This window comes from Erythrolamprus reginae, chromosome 2 (assembly GCF_031021105.1).
Source record: "Erythrolamprus reginae isolate rEryReg1 chromosome 2, rEryReg1.hap1, whole genome shotgun sequence".
In the NCBI taxonomy this organism is placed as follows: Eukaryota; Metazoa; Chordata; class Lepidosauria; order Squamata; family Dipsadidae; genus Erythrolamprus; species Erythrolamprus reginae.
Window position 1 is genome coordinate 42290032 of NC_091951.1, and position 20031 is coordinate 42310062.

General features: G+C 43.4%; 1 protein-coding gene and 1 long non-coding RNA gene across 7 annotated transcripts in view; one reads left to right on the forward strand and one right to left on the reverse strand.

Moving 5' to 3' along the window:
• The window catches only part of LOC139160256 (uncharacterized), a 15565-nt gene extending 13066 nt beyond the window's left edge, over positions 1–2499 (forward strand). For 4 of the 6 annotated variants that reach the window (XM_070737944.1, XM_070737943.1, XM_070737942.1 and 1 more), the window contains 2 exons: positions 369–1037; positions 1566–2499. In XM_070737944.1, coding sequence (XP_070594045.1) covers positions 369–1037; positions 1566–2107 — 1211 coding nt within the window. In that variant the 3' untranslated portion in view covers positions 2108–2499. The remainder of the gene's footprint in view (positions 1–368; positions 1038–1565) is intronic. The other 2 variants (XM_070737947.1, XM_070737946.1) reach the window with 1 other exon arrangement.
• The window catches only part of LOC139160286 (uncharacterized), a 29484-nt gene that overhangs the window by 8931 nt on the left and 522 nt on the right, over positions 1–20031 (reverse strand). The window lies entirely within an intron of this gene.

The window sequence follows — 20031 nt, forward strand, 5'->3', positions numbered from 1 at the left end:
TTTTGTTTTCCTACGCAGACCCCCAAGTCATTTTCTTGCGGTCAGACGTGCTTTCTTTGCAGGGAACAAAGATGCGAGATGCGTGTCTCTTGTAACATGTGTGTGAGATGCAGTGTCTCACTGGGGTGGGGGTGGGGGATTTGCCAGCATAACCATAGAGTGCAGCTCAGAGAGTGTCCCACCTGTCTCTATCTGCACTCTATCATTAGGAGCTTCTTTGTTGCACCCTCCCCTGCTAGCGCTCCTGTTACTGCGCCCCAAATCAATTGAAACGTTTCCTGCTACCGTTGTAAAAAAAAAAAATTCCCTGCTGCCAAATAGCACCGTGTCATCTCTGGAGCACACCATGTTGTCTGATACCCTTCCAGAGACCGTGCCCATGCCGAATCACGGCACACTGACGGCTTCCTCGCAGGGCTCTTCCTCCGCCACTAAATCAAGGCGCCAGCCTGTTTGGACTGACGAGGAGACCCGGGCCTTCATCCAGGTGTGGGGTGATGACGCGGTGCAGAGCGCCCTGGCATCAAACTATCGCACGGTTGCCCAGTTCCAGTGGATAGCGGATGAAATGCGAGCCCGGGGTTACAACAGGGATTGGGAGCAGTGCCGCGAACGTGCAAAAGTCCTTCGACGGGGCTTCAAAGAGATAGTGGATGGGAACAGCAACGTGGGCCACGGACGCCGCGTGTGGCCTTATTTCGAAGAACTTAATCGATTTCTTTGCATCAAGCAAAATCTGGTCGTTCCACGGCTTTCAGGGAGCAACCCGAGGCCTCCTGTGGACCGCCGGCGCCGCGAGCACAGAGAAGCCCTAGACGCCCCCTATGATCCCTCTCCAGTTGGCAAGAGCGACAAAGGGACTTTTGAAGAGCCAGACGGGGACTGTCTGTTGTTGCCCGAGCCAGGATCTCAGCAGAGCGAAGCCAACATGGAAAACCAAGCGGCGTCTCCAGCAGCCAATTCTGATCTTTCCATGGATGGTAGTATTGGTCCTGGCACTCCCACCGATCCTTTGCCATCCAATGACTCAGTCACTGGTGAGTTTTGCTTGGATTTGCCGTGTGTCTTTAAACGGGTTTTGTATAATGTGTTGTTTCGGTCCTCAGGATTTCTAAGCGGCTTCTTTTCAGTTTGTTTGGATAACAAAGGCAGGTGACTTAATGTCGCATTTGAAATATCATCAGATAAATTGTCAGTTCCTAAGAGAGACTTGAGAGTAAAACTGCGTCATTCAGGGCAGCAGTGTGTTGCATTCTCTGCCTAACTCTTCCTCCTACAGACTACAGGGCGTAATTGCACTAAGCAAATGTTGATTATACAACAGTACAATTTCAATAGTACTTTCGGGTTCTGGTTTCTCACTCTTCTTTTTTGCATATTCTTGGTATAAAACCTGGATTTCTTAGGGGAAATAATATTTTTTTTATAACCATACCTGCAGAAACTGCTGTTTGCCTCAGCAGTGTCCCATCTCTCTCCTTTTCTCTCTCTCTCTTTTCTTCTTTCTCTCTCGTTTCTGTTTTTTCTGTTGAATTAAACACTCTTTTTGATCTTTGTTCCTGCAGCGCCAAATGTACGTCCTCGGCCCCTGACGGCTGCAGAGAGGATGCGTAACCTTCGTTGCCGGCAAAGGAAGAGAAGGGGGGACACATTGAAAGAGCTGATGGAAGTCACCTCACAGGCAACCAGTGAACTAGTCCGGACACTGTCCGACCTCACGCATAAAGAGGTGGCTTCTTTTGAGCGCGCTTACAAGGAGGACCTCGCGGCCCGGAAGGACGAGATGGAGCAGAGCGCTGAGGACATTGGGAGGCTGGTGAGCGCTCTGGAATCCAGCGATCAAACTCTGAAGGAGCAGCTGAGCAGCCAGACCAGCGTACTGCAGGGCATCCTGGAGGTTATGAAAGACATTCGGGGCAGAACGTCGTACAGTCCTCCTTATCCATCACAGTATTACGACTTCCCAGGCCCTAGCATGATTCACACAAGTGGTACTTCCTCGAACGGCCAAGAGATGCCATGCCCCTCCCCTTCCAGCCTTCCATTTCCTTCCCAGCAGCCTGCCACCAGCAATGGGGATGTCTCTCCCAGGAAGCGGATGAAATGAAGCCATCAGGCAGAACGGTCCTTCCGATTTGGCGTCCTGGTGGAAACCGACTCTCCAGTTCTTTGTTCCTATTAGGACACATATATTGCTTTCCTTCACTGCCTTTCTTCCTGCATAGTTAGAACATGTTCTCATCCCCTTACATGTGTCTCCCCACAGCGTTAACGTTGTGGAAACATCCTGCCAGCAAATGTACATCTAGATTTATTATTAATTTTTTTTTTTTAGCAAACCTATGTTAGTTTTCCTTCCGCCTTGTTTCTAAAGGAATGCAGTATTTGATGTACAAGTATAACTTTTTTTAAAAAAAAAATACACACTTACAATACATTACCAGGTACCTGTAAGAAGGTAATATTTGAAAAGTAATAAAAACTGCACTGTTGTTCCAAGTTGTACAACATGTGTTTGATGGTGGAGTTTTCAGGCTTTTTAGGGGTTGCTAGGCCGGATCAAATGGGTGTGCTGTGATTGGGCTTTCTGACTTTGGAAAATGGCCACCCAATTTCCACAGCAAGCTTCATACGACAGTGACGAAGGCAAATTTAAGAAAACACTTAATTCTGCTGTTGGTTCATGCACATACATATGGTCAAAAGAAAAAAACAATTCTTTACATAACCAATTTTTTTAAAATGCGGTCCAATCATATGTTATACACAGGTAGCTTTTGACTTACACCCATTTGTTGAAGTTTTAACACTGAAAAAAGGGAAAACAGTCCCTACACTTAAAATTGTTGCAGGATCCCCCAAGGACACATGATCGAAATTAGGATGCTTGGCAACCAGCATGCATTTTACAGCAATAGCACTTACATACCGACCCAGTGTTTTGCAGGACTCTTTGGGCAGTTTACAATGTCTGCATATTGCCCCCAAACAATCCTCATTTTATTGACCTCAGAAGGATGGAAGGCTGAGTCAACCTCGAGACCGTCCTTATCGAACTCCAGGCTGTGGGCAGAGTTAGTCTGCAATACTGAATTATAATCACTGCGCCACTGGGGCTCCTTTATGACAGCTGCAGCATCCCAGGATCATGTGGTCATCTTTTGCGATCTTGACCAGCTGTCTTCTGACAGCCCATGGAAGAAGCTGGATTCACTAATGATGTTATGATTCACTTAACAATTGCAAAAAAAGGGTAAGATTGGGTGGGACACATTTAACCCCCACTTTATCAGCAAAATTCTGGTCTCAATATGATCATGCATTGAGAACTAATGCGTATTACATAAAGAAACAACAAATAATTACAAAAATAAAAGCTGTGTAAAATAATGAAAAAACCTAAAAGAGAAAAAATAAGAGACGCCCTGATAATTGGGCTTAGAATAGTGCACTAAAATGTATTAATAAGTAATTAATAAAGTAAAAAAGTAATAAAATTTTATTAGTAATTTTGATTGGAAGTGAAAAAAAATATCAAACACACATTTAATTTGATGAACATCAGTGAATGAGTTTTGTTGCTGAGTTTTGATAGAATAGTCTGAAATTGAAGGTAGATATTTTGTGTAGTGCAAATCCAAGCAAGCAGCTCTAAATTCATATTCAGGTTTTTAAAATCTGTTTTAATGTTTAATGCCAAGATTAATGTCCTACCAAAGTACAGTGATACCTTGTCTTACAAACTTAATTGGTTCCAGGACGAGGTTCTTAAGGTGAAAAGTTTGTAAGATGAAACAATGTTTCCCATAGGAATCAATGGAAAAGCGATTAATGCGTGCAAGCCCAAAATTCACCCCTTTTGCCAGCCGAAGCGCCCGTTTTTGCGCTGCTGGGATTCCCCTGAGGCTCCCCATCCGGACTCCTGTGTTTTTGCGATCCTGCAGGGGAATCCCAGCATTGCAAAAACGGGCGCTTCGTTGGCAACGGAAGTCCAGAGGTGGGGTTTCCCAGCGAAGGGAGCATCAGTGAAATCACAGCATCGCAAAAACACCGAAGTCCTCAAAACTCCACCTCCGGACCTCTGTGTTTTTGCAATGCTGCGATTTCACTGAGGCTCCCCTCGCTGGGAAACCCCACCTCCGGACTTCCGTTGCCAGCGAAGCACTTGTTTTTGCAATGCTGGGATTCCCCTGCTGGGATTCTCCTGCAGCATCACAAAAACACGGAAGTCCGGAGGTTGGGTTTCCCATGGAGGGGAGCCTCAGGGGAATCCCAGCAGCGCAAAAATGGGTGCTTCGCTGGCAACGGAAGTCCGGAGGCGGTGGTGGGTTTGTAAGGTGAAAATAGTTTGTAAGAAGAGGCAAAAAAATCTTAAACCCCGGGTTTCTATCTTGAAAAGTTTGTATGACGAGGGGTTTGTAAGATGAGGTATCACTGTATGTAAAGGAAAAACTGTGAGTACAGTAGATGCTAGATTTTTTAAATGATTGCAAGTACTGTATTCAATTCCAAGCATTCAAAAACTTTTGTTCACAGTGTCAATCTTTATTCCTGAAGACAGTTTCTTCCTCCCCTCTAGGTCCTCAAGATCTCAGGTTGACATACACCTGAGTCCAGATGCTAACCTTGAACTCTGCTAACTGCAGTTCTAATTGTTCAGTTTGTAGCCATTGAAAATCATTTAATTCCATCTTCCTACAGATTACTCCATCCTCAAACTTAATTGTTTTAATTGGCTGTTCTAAACTTCTGAATTGATTAAATCTTCCACCCAAACTGATCAATGATTGAATTTTAAAAGTACAGGTACTGCTGGTAGCTTATATGCAAAGATTTCATTTCATTTAGCAGAGCCAATCAAACCGTGAAATGTTATTTAATCATCGAAAATAGTTACAGGTTTTAGTCCCCAGGTTACATCTGACAATGTGAAGTTTAGTTTCAAAGGCTTTTATGTTTCCAAATATGACATCAATACTTTGGCCAAAACCTTGTAACTTTTTAATTCATTTCATTCCTGTGAACCGAGAGGCCAGTAAAAACATCAATATGCTGAATCATGTACAGTTCCTGAGCTGATGAAACTCTTCACATTTTTTTTCTTGACATATGATTTAATTTCTTCCTAGCGCTGCACAAATCTTTTTCCTCAACCATGTCAGCTTGTGCATCAGCAGTCTGCTATAAGTTGATCCAACTTCCTGCAATAGTGCAGAAAATTCTGCTTGTGAAGGGATCAAGCAGCTACCAAATTGGCTATTTTTGTTGTCATTACATCATGCAGTTGTGTGAATCCTGCCTTGGCACACAACACTTGGTGGATAATGCAATGAAACAACACATCTTTCCCCCCACCATATTGGGTGCCCCATCTGTCATCACAAAAACATAACAAAGCTTAGACCCTGTAGTATTTTTACAACATTGCTTATTTTACAAGTATTTGTAAAAAAAAAAGTATTTTCATAATATTGCTTATTTTTGTTCCAGGATATATTTATTAGTACTGTTTCTAGCTTTAACAGCTCTTCTTTCATTGTTTGACCATTGGAAAATTTAGCCAATGAGTTAACATCAGTAGTTTCATCAAGATAAATTGAAACATATTTATAACTATCTAAGCCTCCTTTTAATGGATGTTCTTTGGAGATTATTGTCATCTCTCTATCTTTAATGGTATTTCTGCTAACTGGCAAATCAGAAATATGTTTAATAATACCACCTTTATTTTGAACATCTTGAAACAATAAAGGCGCACATTTTAGAAGAGTTTCTTCAATAAATTTTCCTTCACGAGGGCCTTTCCATGCTGAGCTATAGAAGGAGCAATGCTGAAATCTGATGTTAAATTCGTAGGATGTCTTAAGAATTTAAAGAATTTAATTTGATTGATCCTCTTTCAGGCGGCGCTATTGAGAAAATGTATTTCTTCCTTTCTTCCTCCCTCACTTCTTTCCAAAAACTAGTGATGATTTGTTTCAAAATGTCTTTTTGCATACCTCATACTGTTTCATAATACAACGAGCAGAATAATTTGCCATTTCTGTTAATAGTGCCAAACTTTTCAATCTATTTATTTTGAAAGCTTCAATCATTTTCTTTATCACTCCATCCTGATTATATATGTGAGGTTCCTCCCCCATAACAAGGCTAGGACATTAAAAGAAATAAAAAGTTCATATTACAAATCATGAATTTCACAGGAAATAAGAAATATTAACGTGATCAAAACTTCAGCATTTAGATTTGCCAAGGATGCAAATTTGTTCTATGGAAGATTCTCTTGTTGTCCAAAGAAACAAAGCAGGAAAACTTAAAAAGTGACTTAGATTGAGCTCCACCAAAACCAGCCTTCCCAAAAAAAATCTATTTTCAGGCTGTAGCTACTTAGAATGTGTTTTTTAAAATCTTGTGCTCTGGTTATTTTAGGTGGATCTGTATACAGTACTGTATATCTAAAAAAGCTAACTCAAGAATATTTGTGATCTGGGAATACAGTGATCCCTCGATTATCGCGAGGGTTCCGTTCCAAGACCCCTCGCGATAATCGATTTTTTGCGATGTAGGGTTGCGGAAGTAAAAACACCATCTGCGCATGCGCGCCCTTTTTCCATGGCCGCGCATGCGCAGATGGTGGAGTTTGCGTGGGCGGCGGGGAAACCCCGGTCTTAGTCTGCTCGCTGCTGCTGCGGCCGCCCAGCAGCTGATCTGCTCGGCGGCAGCAGCGAGGAGCCGAATCGGGCTTTCCCCTTTGCGTGGGCGGCGGGGAAACCCCGGTCTTCGTCTGCTCGCTGCTGCTGCGGCCGCCCAGCAGCTGATCTGCTCGGCAGCACAGCAGCAGCGAGCAGACAAAGATCGGGGTTTCCCCGCCGCCCACGCAAAGGGGAAACCCTGGCTCCTCGCTGATGCCCCCGCTCGCCCGCCCGCCGCCCGCCAGCAAGAGGGGGAGAGATAGAGAAAGAGAGAGAAGGAAAGAAAGAGATGAGAGAGGGAGGAAGAGAGTGTGAGAGAGGAAGAAGCAAGATAGAGAAAGAGAGAAAGAAAGATGAGAAAGGAAGGAAGAGAGTGACGTCATCGGGTGGGAAAAATCGTGATATAGCGTTTCGCGAAGATCAAGATCGCGAAAATCGAGGGATCACTGTTGTTTTCAGAAAGAGGAAGTGGACATATGTCAAAAGATACATTTCTCTTTTTTCCCCTTTTGGCTGACCCTTTTTTCAGTCTCAAATGTAAGGTCAATCTTCTCTTCTTTCCCTGTGTTGGAGTACTTGCATCCAATTTTAAAGAACTTTAAAAATTGTATTTTTCAGTTAGCCATAAAACTCTCAAGGAAAGTACCATATTTTTTGGAGTATAAGACACAACAGAGTATAAGATGTACCTTAGTTTTGGGGGAGGAAAATAGGGAGAAAATCTGCCCACCAGATATTCATCTGGCCAGCATCCTTAATCTGGTCAGCTTCAGCACATTATTTTATTCCCTGGCTGGGGCTGACTTTATTCAGAGCAAGGAGCAATGAAAAAAAGCTTGCGAGCCAGATCGTTAGCGTCTCCTTAGGACTGAAAAACAAAAGCTTTGAAAAAGTTACATTCAGAGTATAAGACACCCCAATTTTCAGCCTCTTTTAGAGAGGAAAGGGGTGCGTCTTATACTTGGGAAAATACGCTATGTTAAAACGGCTCTGACATACACTGTTCCCTGTAAGCTGCGCATGCACACATGTGCGTGCCCCAAAATACCGCCCCGCGCTCCCTTTTCCAAGGACACGCAAGGAGTCAGGCGTTGGAGTTGGGGGCGGGGAGCGATGAAAGTGCGGAGGCGCCGCGCGCGCTCCCCATCCCACTGCCAATTGCGGAGCTGCGGCCGCCCCTGCCTCTCCACGGTGGCTCCGGCCCCATCACGCCCCTGGCCTCTCGCTGCTGCGCCCTGCCTGCCCGATCCGCCCCCTCTCCGGCTTTCTCCGCCTCCCGCCTTGGGGTGCGACTTCTCCCACAGCGGTGGTGGCTGCGGCTTCTCCTCATCCGCGCTCCCAGCCAGGGGGCTATGAGAGGGTTTTCTCAGCGCGCTTCAGATTATCTCTGGGACCGCCTTCTGCCGCACGAATCCCAGCGACCAGTTAAGTCCCACAGGGTGGGCGTTCTCTGGGTCCCGTCAACTAAACAATGTTGTTTGGCAGGACCCAGGGGAAGAGCCTTCTCTGTGGTGGCCCCGGCCCTCTGGAACCAACTCCCGCCAGAGATTAGAATAGCCCCCACCCTTCTTGCCTTTTGCAAGCTCCTTAAAACTCACCTCTGTCGTCAGGCATGGTGGAACTGAGATATTCTTTCCCCCTAGGCTTCTACAATTTATGTATGGTATGTTTGTATGTATGATTGGTTTTTAAAATAAGGGTTTTTAGCTGTTTTAGTATTGGATGGTCGCATGTTGTTTTAACCACTGTTAGCCGCCCCGAGTCTATGGAGAGGGGCGGCATACAAATCCAATAAATAAATAAATAAAAATACCCGCCCCGCCCCTCTCGCAGCCCCTTCGCTGAGAGCGCTTTCGTCCCGAGCTTTCAGCAAGGGGGCTGCAGTAGAGGCAGGGCAGGCGTTCCCGAAGCGCTCGGAGAAAGCGCTCTCGCAGCCCCCTCGCTGACAGAGAGAGAGAGAGCAACAGACAGAGCAAGATGGAAAGAGAGAGTGAGAGAGAAAGTAAGTGAGAAAGAGAGAGAGAGAAAGGGGGGAGAGAGAGATAGCAAGAGAGAGAAGAGAGAAAAAGCAAGAGAGATAGAAAGAGAAAGAAAGCAAGAGAGAGAGAGAAAGAAAACGAGAGAAAGAGAGAGCAACAGACAGAGCGAGAAAGAAAGAGAGGGAGAGAGAAAGTGAGAAAAAGAGAGAGCAACAGGGGGAGAGAGAAAGAGAGAAATGACACTTGATTTAAAGCATATGGTAAAAAGCACCCAAATAATAACAGAGAAAACCCCCCCCAGCTTCTTGCGTCCCTGTGTGTGTGTGTGTGTGTGAACTCTTGAACCATTTCCAATAGCCCTCCCCTGTTATTGGAAATAGTTCAAGAGTTCACATACACACACACACACAAGGGGGCAGGAGACAGGGATGGAAAAAGAGGAGAAGATAGTAATAATAGTAATAGATTTTGGTTTTGTTTTATTATTAATTTCTTTTAATAAAAAGAAGGGAATTTTTTTCTTGTTTGTTTGTTTGTTTGTTTATTTATACATCTATGCCGTTCAGACACTGTACTTTTCCGCCCACACCGGAAAAAAATTAGAGGGAACATTGGTGACATATACAGTACATATTGAATTGTTGCAGATTATCTATTTCTCTAAAAGTAATTGAGATGGGGCACAGTTGAATCTACACTATTTAAAGAGTTCCTGTCACCTAACTATGGTTGATCTCAGTTTCAATTAAACATGGAAAAGGAAAATGGTTTGTAAACAGCTTGCAAACAAGAGCAAGTGCCTTGGGCTACATTTCTGAAGTACTCAGTCTTGTCTGAAATGCTCAGTTCGAAATCACAGGTAGTCATCAACTTACGACCACAAGGAGGCCCCAAATATCCGTTACTAAGTGAGACTGTGTTTATCAAAGGGTTGCAAAAGATGATTGATTGCATAACCCTCATACACTGTAACCATCATAAACACCAGGATATTGCAAGGCGTCCAAATTTTGATCCCATGCTTGCAGGGATGCTGCAACAGCAGTAACTTTGAAAAACGATCATAAGTCACTTTTCTTTAAAAAAAAACACAAAACTTTAATTAATTTTTTTCATTAAAAACAACATACAAAGCAGATGTACTAATGAAAGCAGGGGTGGATTGCTATTATTGTTGCTACAGGTGTGCTGTGCACGCAGCTTTGTTTTTCTTGCGTGTGCGCATCTGTGTCCTGGCGTGTTTTTGCTTCTGCACATGCACAGGAAGAATAATCTCGCGAGGGGAGGCACGTGCAAGATTTAGGTGCCACCTGAAGTGATATAGTCCCTTCTACGACTGTGCCTTCTCTTGCAACGATCAAACTGGAGACAACCAAGGGTCTCCGCACTAACAGAAGGATCGTGGTTTATGGATTTACTTCATTGGAGCAGAGAGTAAAAAAAAAACAGGCAGGAATTTCCCAGGATTGCCACACTGGATGAATCAAATGGTAATCTGTAAAAGTGTATGGGGTAGGGAAAGCCTGCCGTTAAGTACAGTGGTACCTCTACCTACGAACGCCTCCACTTATGAACTTTTCTAGATAAGAACCGGGTGTTCAAGATTTTTGTGCCTCTTCTCAAGAACCATTTTCCACTTGCAAACCCAAGCCTCTGAAATTGTAACCGGAAAAGGCAGGGAGAAGCCTCCGTGGGGCCTAAGAATCTCCTGGGAGGAAACAGGACTGGAAAAGGCGGGGAGAAGCCTCTGTGGGGCCTCTCTAGGAATCTCCTGGGAGGAAACAGGCCAGAAAAGTCAGGAAGAAGCCTCCGTGGGGCCTCTCTAGGAATCTCCTGGGAGGAAACAGGGCCGGAAAAGGCAGGGAGAAGCCTCCGTGGGGCCTCTCTAGGAATCTCTTGGGAGGAAACAGGGTCGGAAAATGCAGGGAGAAGCCTCCGTGGGGCCTCTCTAGGAATCTCCTGGGAGGAAACAAGGCTGGAAAAGGCGGGGAGAAGCCTCCGTGGGGCCTTTCTAGGAATCTCCTGGGAGAAAACAGGGCCGGAAAAGGCGGGGAGAAGCCTCTGTGGGGCCTCTCTAGGAATCTGGGAGGAAACGGCCTCCACCCTCCCTGTGGTTTCCCCAATCGCACGCATTATTTGCTTTTACATTGATTCCTATGGGAAAAATGGCTTCTTCTTACAAACTTTTCAACTTAAGAACCTGGTCATGGAATGAATTAAGTTCGTAAGTAGAGGTACCACTGTATTTAAGAATTTCTGGAGCCTGCAATTTCCCCCTCTCCCACTTTAAAGATTAAGATAACCATCTCTGTGGAAACAGTTACGTAGGAAGTGAGTCACGAATTGGTTGACTGCTTGTCTGCTTCCTCAAAATTCAGTCTAAATGTGTCCGGGCAAGCTTTCCTGATGAGGTCCGCATTGCCTCTACCTACACCTGGCATTCAAGTTGTGGGAGTGGCCTGAGATGAGAGTGGGTGGGGCCTGACTTGCCAGAAACCGTTCCCCTACTATTGCTTGTCATCTGCTTCGTAGCTGTGAGAACTGAATGCTGTAATTGTGAGTGCTTACTTAACGAACGTTTTTCCATTGGCTTTTCTGCCCGTTCTGCAACCTTACATCATACATAATGTGAACTGTAAATAGAATACAGGAAGTCCTCCACCTATGACCAAAACTGAACCCAAAATTTCTATTTATTATTTATTTATTTATTTATTTATTAGATTTGTATGCCGCCAATCTCCACAGACTCAGGGCGGCTTAAGTGGGACAGTTGTTAAGTGATCTTTGCCCCATTTTACGATCTTACATAATGTTGAGTGAATCTCTGTCATCAGTGAAGGGCTGCAAAAATTTTTCACCACCACTGTGGGCGTGGCTTATTTTGTGGGTGTGGCTTGCCAGCCATGTGACCATTTGGGAATGTCTTGATGATTATGTGATGGGGAGTAGTTTAAAGGTCATGTGACTGGCTTAAAGGTGGCCAACTTGATGTCATTCACGTCAAGGGTTAGGGTTAGGGTGCCTGGCCTCTCCTCGCCTCAAAGAAACACAATTTCCCTATCTATTTACTATTACTGAACATCCTAAATGTACTCTTTAATTCTATGTATATAGGCCATATGTATACATACATATTACACATGGGCACACAAAAATATGCATTATCTACTATATAAACTGTATGTGTATGTACACACACACTCACACACAAAGCTCTTCTAAAATTACAGTAATCCCTTGCTAATTCGCGGTTCATCATTTGCGGATTCGCTACTTCACGGGTTTTCAAAGGGGGCTTAAATCCATTACATCCATTGAAAAATTTAAATCCATTAAAAATTCATAAAATTCTTCTATACTACTACTGTAGTCTATTAAAGAAACTGGTGGGATATCACATGTAGTTCCAGCTGAGAAACATTATAGAATGACTGTTTAATGCAAAGGGTGGGTTTTAAAAGTCCAAATACTCGTTAAATACAGAAAAAATATATCTTTCCTCTACTTCACGGAAATTCATTTTTCATGAGTGGTCTTGGAACGCAACCCCCGTGAAAAATGAGGGATTACTGTATTCAACCTCATTTACTACGATAGGAAAAACATACCCAGAGCCCAGAAGGGGAAAAAAGAAAAAAAGTTTTTTTTCTACCAGTTCTGTGTACCTGACTGTACCTGGAGGAGCTCATCACTGCCTGTCATGGTTAATAATATGATTGTTAAATGAATCTGGCTTTCCCATTGACTTTGCTCGCCAAAAGGTGATCATCTTACCCCTAAGACATTGCAACTGGGTCCTTGGAGAGGGGCGGCATACAAGTCTAATAAATAATAATAATAATAATAATAATAATAATAATAATAATAATAATATAATAATAATAATAATACCTTTGAAAAGTGTTCGGAAACTTCAGGTCGTGCAGAATGCAGCTGCGAGAGCAATCATGGGCTTCCCCAAATATGCCCATGTTACACCAACACTCCGCAGTCTCCATTGGTTGCCGATCAGTTTCCGGTCACAATTCAAAGTGTTGGTTATGACCTATAAAGCACTTCATGGCACCGGACCAGATTATCTCAGGGACCGCCTTCTGCTGCACGAATCCCAGCGACCAGTTAGGTCCCAAAGAGTGGGTCTTCTCTGGGTCCCGTCAACTAAACAATGTCGCTTGGCGGGACCCAGGGGAAGAGCCTTCTCTGTGGCGGCCCCGGCCCTCTGGAACCAACTCCTCCCAGAGATTAGAATTGCCCCCACCCTCCTCGCCTTTCGTAAGCTTCTTAAAACCCACCTCTTCCCCTCTTCTTACTGTGGATTTATCTACCATGTCTGCTGGAAGTTTGTTCCAAGGATCTACTATTCTTTCAGTAAAATAATATTTTCTCATGCTGCTCTTGATCTTTTCCCCAACTAACTTCAGATTGTGTCCCCTTGTTCTTGTGTTCACGTTCCTATTAAAAACACTTCCCTCCTGGACCTTATTTAACCCTTTAACATATTTAAATGTTTTGATCATGCCCCCCCCTTTCCCTTCTGTCCTCCAGACTATGCAGATTGAGTTCATGAAGTCTTTCCTGATACGTTTTATGCTTAAGACCTTCCACCATTCTTGTAGCCCGTCTTTGGTTTTTAACTGTTTTAATATTGGATTGTTATATGCTGTTTTTATTACTGTTGTTAGCCACCCCGAGTCTACGGAGAGGGGCAGCATACAAATCAAATCAAATCAAATCAAATCAAACCAAACCAAACCAAACCAAACCAAACCAAACCAAACCAAAATAAATAATAAATAAAATATGAGTCACCAAGCTTCCAAATTTTGATCACATGGCCATAAAGATGCAGCAATGGTTGTAACTATCATGTCTTTTTGTGTGTGTGTGCCATTGTAACTTTGAACAGTCACTAAACAAATGCCTGTTAAGTCAAGGATTACCTGTAATTTTTAAAATGTATAGGCTGGCCAATGTCCAGCAACCTGGGTGGTTTATACTTGTTTATACTTGAAACAAAGAACAATACCGGGAACAGCACAAGACCAAAGAATGATGTCCAGAAAATAAGGGAGCAGAAGGAAGAAAGGGGTGTCGGTCATTCTCTTCAAAGCCCTGGGCAAGGAGCCAGGTGCTTAAAAGCCCCTTTGAAACAATGGAGGGATGGGAACCATTGAAATTGGGGCGGTGGGAACCTTATTCCGGAGGGCAGGCGCTGCTACAGAAAAGGTGTGCTTCTGGGGAGCATACAGGTGGCAATTTTTAATTGCTGGAACATGGAATGCACCAACCTCGCCAGAAGCAAAGAGGTTGGATGTGGTTATTGTGGCAAGAAATGCATCTTTGGGTGGTGCAGTTGCCAAAAGAGCCAACGCGGTTCTAGGCTGCTGTTGGTATGTTCTCGGTATAGCTAGGCTATGAGACTTTCGACATACACCGAGCAGAGATTAAGAAGAGTGTGGATGTGTGTGTGTTATACCCAATAATGACACAGACTTAGTTATGCTGATTACATATATACATAAAACAGAAACAATCCATAAACTGCACATAGCAAGCACTAAGCCAGTGTCTCCCAACCTTGCCAACTTTTTTATTAATTTATTTATTTTGTCCAATACACAATACATATATTTATTTATTTATTATTTAGATTTGTATGCCGCCCCTCTCCGTGAACTCGGAGAAGAGAATAGACATGTAGTAATATATATAAAGAAAAGGATAGAAGAAAATATATAAAAATAGAGAAGATATATGAAAGGAAGAAAATATATATGATATATGATATATTTATTTATTTATTTATTCATTCATTTGTCCAATACACAAATACATAGGAAGAAAAATAGACATGTAGTTATATATATAAGGGTAAAGTGAACTTAGAGGAGAGGATTTATGAAAGAAAGAAAATATATATGATAAGTGAGAGAAAGGAATGACAATTGGACAGGGGACAAAAGGCATTTGCTGGCTGGGGAATTCTGGGAGTTGAAGTCCAAATATCTTCAAGTTGCCAAGGCTGGAAAACACTGCACTAAGCAATACAATATAAACTGCACATAGCAAGCACTAAGCAATACACACTCCCCCCTCAAGGTAAAGACAAAAGTGAATGAGCAATTCAGCATCTTTGTAGGAGAGAGTACTGGCGCCCTCTTATGGCGAATCAGCCAAAACTCTTAAAGTGATATCACTACTTAAATACAAGAAACTACAATAGGCAGTTTAACATGGCAATCCCAACCATGTACCATGTACTAACAGCTGCATTAACAGAGGGATAGAATCAAGATCACGTGAAGTGTTAATACCACTTTATAAGGCCTTCGTGAGGCCACACTTGGAATACTGCATTCAATTTTGGTCACCACGATGAGAAAAGGACGTTGAAATTCTGGAAAGATTGCAGAGAAGAGCAACAATCGGGCCAGATTACTAACAGGACCGCCTTCTGCCATAGGAATGTCAGCAATCGGTTAGGTCCCACAGAGTTGGCCTTCTCTAGGTCCCGTCAACCAGACAATGTCGCTTGGTGGGGCCAAGGGGAAGAGCCTTCTCTGTGAGGGCCCCGGCCTTCTGGAATCAGCTCCCCTCAGTGATTCACACTACTCCCACCCACTTCGCCTTCCATAAGATTCTTAACACTCATGTCGCCAAGCTTGGGGCCATTAGATTCTAGGCCCCCTGGTTGGTTGATGAATGTTATGTATGGCTGAGGTCTGAATGTGTATGATTGATTTTTAAAATATTACAGATTTTAGGTTAGTTATTTAATTAATTAATTGGATTTGCCATTGTATTTTATTGTTTTTTATTATATGTTATAGGCTGCCCCGAGTCCTCGGAGAGGATCGGTATAAAAATCCAATCAATCAACCAACGAACAAATGAACAAACAAACAAACAAACAAACATGATTAGGGGACTGAAGGCTAAAACATATGAAAAACGGTTGCAAGAACTGGGCATGGCTAGTTTAATGAAAAGAAGGACTGGGGAGACATGATAGCAGTGGTCCAATATCTCAGGGGTTGCCACAAAGAAGAAGGAGTCAAACTATTCTCCAAAGCACCTGAGGGTAGAACAAGAATCAACGGGTGGAAACTAAACAAGGAGAGAAGCAACTTAGGACTAAGGAGAAATTTCCTGACATAACAATTAACCAGTGGAACAGCTCGCCTCCAGAAGTTGTAAATGCTTCAACTTTGGAAGTTTTTAAGAAGATGTTGGATAATCACTTGTCTGAAGTAGTGTAGGGTTTCCTGCCTAAGCAGGGGGTTGGACTAGAAGACCTCCAAGGTCCCTTCCAACTCTGTTGTTGTTATTATTTGAACATAAAGTAAGAGCCGGGGTGGCGCAGCAGGTAGAGTGCTGTACTGCAGGCCACTGAAGCTGACTGTAGATCTGAAGGTCAGCGGTTCAAATCTCATCACCGGCTCAAGGTTGACTCAGCCTTCCATCCTTCCGAGGTGGGGAAAATGAGGACCCGGATTGTGGGGGCAATAGGCTGGCTCTGTTAAAAAGTGCTACTGCTAACATGTTGTAAGTCACCCTGAGTCTAAGGAGAAGGGCGGCATAAAAATCGAATAAATAAAATAAACAAATAAATAGATAAATAAGTAAAAGAATGGATTAAAGATCCCTTGGACAAGCTCTTGAAGTTTTCTTGGTCAGATTTTCAGAAATACTCTTGTTTCCTTCAGTGACAAAAAGTGACTGGCCCAAGGTTACCCAGCAGGCTTTGTGGGCAAGTTAGGACTAGAACTCATGCCCCCCCCCCAGTTTCTCTCCTTATAATGTCTTGTAAGTCTTCCATAAAACTTGCTCTCTATTGGCTGCTTACTCAAGTACCAACCTAACCCAACTGAGTTTCGTTTTTTTTGAAGAGCAGCCACCCAGGCAAACAGCTGCCATCTGCTGTGACTTTTGAAGGCCTCTGGCTAGATATCTCGGTGTAGATAAGCAAGGCAGTGGATTAAAGTTGTAAAACTGCAATCTTTTTCTGCATTTCCTTGTAGGTGAGCTACAATGTAATCCGCCGGTTGACAGGATTATTTATGGTTGCCAAAATGCCTGATACAAGCTTTCTTCTTCTGAACTCTTACTGTTCGGAATGAGAATGCTACAGATACTGGCTTGCGTAGCTGACCCCAGCGCTGTCTCTTTTGTACTTACTGGTTTCAAAAGTCAGGTTAGAGCAGCGTTTCTCAGCCTGGGCACTTTTAAGATAGGTGGCGTTCAACTCCCAGAATTCCTCGGCCAGCATGCTAACTACAGAATTCTGGGAGTTGGAGTCCACTGTCCGCCATCTTAAAGTTACCCTTGTTGAGAAACATGGACCAGAATATCTCTGGAACCGCCTGCTGTCGTACGAATCCCAGCGACCGGTTAGGTCCCACAGAGTTGGCTTCTCTGGGTCCCGTCGACAAAACAATGCCGTCTGGCGGGACCCAGGGGAAGAGCCTTCTCTGTGGCAGCCCCGGCCCTCTGGAATTACCTCCCCCCGGAGATTAGGACTGCCCCCACCCTTCTTGCCTTTCGCAAACTCCTCATCAAAACCCACCTCTGCCGTCAGGCATGGGGAAATTGATTCCCCCGAGCCGTTTCCGTTTTACGCAAGGTTTGTCTGAGATAATAATAATAATAATAATAATAATAATAATAATAATAATAATTCCGAAGACTCGGGGCAGCTCACAACAAATAATAAAACAATATTACAATGAAACAAATCTAATCGCAAACTTTTGAAAACTCATCTATGTCGCCAGGCATGGAGAAATTGATATATCCTCAGCTGTCTGGACGTTATGTATGGTATGTTTGGGTTGTATGACTGTTTTTAATAGGGGTCTTTTGAAACTGTTTTTAACATTGGATTTGTATATGATCTTTTATTTGTTGTGAGCTGCTCCGAGTCCTCGGAGAGGGGCGGCATACAAATCTAATTAATAATAATGATGATGATGATGATGATGATGATTATGTTAGGGACAGACAGAGTGGGAGATAGGGAACCCTGGTTTTGACCCTTTCATTCTTTTTGTTTCAAAATTTAAAGCACTGTATAGCACAGTGATGACGAACCTTTTTTTCTTCATGTCCCAAAATATCATGTGGGTTTGCTATTGCACATGCGTGAGTGTCACACCCATAATGCTTCCCCTGTCCTCCAGAGACCCTCTGGAGGCCCGAAATGGCCTGTTTCCCAACTTCTAGTGGGTCCAGTAGAATCATGTTGCATCCTCCCCAGGCTCCAAAAACTTCCCTGAACCCGGGGGGGTGGGAGGGTATAAATGCCCTACCCTATTCCCCCAGAGGTTCTCTGGAAGCCAAAAATGCCCCCCCCCAGCCTCTATGCGAGCCAAAACTCAGCTGGATGGCATAGACATGCATGTTGGAGCTGAGCTAGGGCAATGGTTCGTGTGCCAGTAGATATGGCTCTGCGTGCCACCTGTGGCACCCGTGCCATAGGTTCGTCATCACTGATCAAGCAATTGAGTCAATAGAGCTCACTCCCCTGTCGGTAAATAAAAGACTGGCTTTTTACTCTGATTTTCTTACAAATCCAAACGGCTGCTCCATTAGTCCCTTCTGTTGATGATACAGAATAACAGGGTCATCTAGTCCAACCCCCTGCCCAAGCAGGAGACCCTACACCATTTCTGACAGAGGGCAGTCCAGTCTCTTCTTCAGAACTTTCAGTGACGAAGCATGGAACTCATTACCGGACTCTGTAGTATCATCCCTTAACCCCCAACATTTTACCCTTAGACCAGTGGTCCCCAAACTACGGCCCGCAGGCCACATGCGGCCCACTGAGGCCATTTATCCGGCCCGCCAGTGAGTGACAAGAGAACAGGGAAAAGAGAGAGAGAAAGAAAGAAAAGGGAAAGAGAGGGAGGGAAGGAGAAGTGGAAAGGAATGAAGGAGGGAAGGAAGGAAGGAAGGAGAAATGGAGGGAACAAGGAAGAAAGGAAGGAAGGAAGAATGAAATGGAGGAACAGAGGAAGGAAGGACTGTTTTGGGGGGGGGTAATTTTTTTAAATTTTTCTCTCAACATACATTCAAACAACACAGTGTACCATCTAATTTTCCATGAATAAAATGTGGTATTTTGTTAGTAACTAATATCAATCATCAAAAAAGTTGCAAAAGTTTTTTTTCCTAATTTTGTCATCCAGTTACATTCATTTTCTTTTAATTAAATTCCCTCCTTAATGTTCCTTCAAAAAGTGCAACACCAATTATATTTCTAACTTATTAACCATTATGCCAAAGTGCTTCCTTCTTTCTTTATACATTTTTCATAAGCCAAGAAAACCTTGTACTGTATAGCCAATCAGATGTTAACAAAAGAAAATTAAAAACAAAACATAAGCATATATGAATTTCAGATCTTCTCCCTCCTCTAAATAGTACGTTCCCATTTTGTTTTTTACTTTAAAACAAGGTACCGTATGTGCAGTGTGCATAGGGATTAGTTCATAGGGTTTTTTTTATAGTCCGGCCCTCCAACAGTCCGAGGGACAGTGAACTGGCCCCCTGTGTAAAAAGTTTGGGGACCCCTGCCTTAGACTATCCACGATTGACCTCTCCAGATTCCTAAGAGGTCAGTAAGGGGCGCACATAAGCGCACTAGAGTACCTTCTGTCCCCTGTCCTATAGTCTCTCCTATATCTCCTATATCTTCTCTACTATATCATCTATGACCTTCATTGTGTATTATTGTGTATTGGACTGACTGACTGACTGACTGACTGACTGACTGACTGACTGACTGACTGACTGAATGAATGAATGAATGAATGAATGAATAAATAAATAAAAATGAATGAAGCTCCCACAACTTCTGAAGACAAAGTTATTCAATTGGTTGATTGTTTAGACAGAAAATTTCTCCTTATTTCTAGGTTGTCTCTCTCCTTGATCAGTTTCCATCCATTATTTCTGTGGGATGTGTACACCAGGGTGACAGTAGCAGGGACCTCATAGCACTAAAAACCTCAGAAAACAATGCCAGAAGACTCAAACCAGCCCTTCCCCCTTGAAGAAAACCAAGAAGCGCCAGCTAAAAGAAAAATACAGAGCAGCCCCTCTAACAAAGCTGACAATAGATATACTTAAGTAGAGCCATTAAGATAAAGGGGAATCAGGCTAAAAATAACTCACCTGGAACTCCCCTTTTCCTATTTCCTGGCAGAATTAACCCCCAGGATAGGAAAGACAAAGCCCCAAGAAGAGGATTAACCCATTCAGGCAGGAAGACAGGATTCATGGCAATCACTTTAACATCAAGCTGCAGGAGCTTCAAAGGGGAATTTTATTATGTATTTATTTATTTTATTTATTTG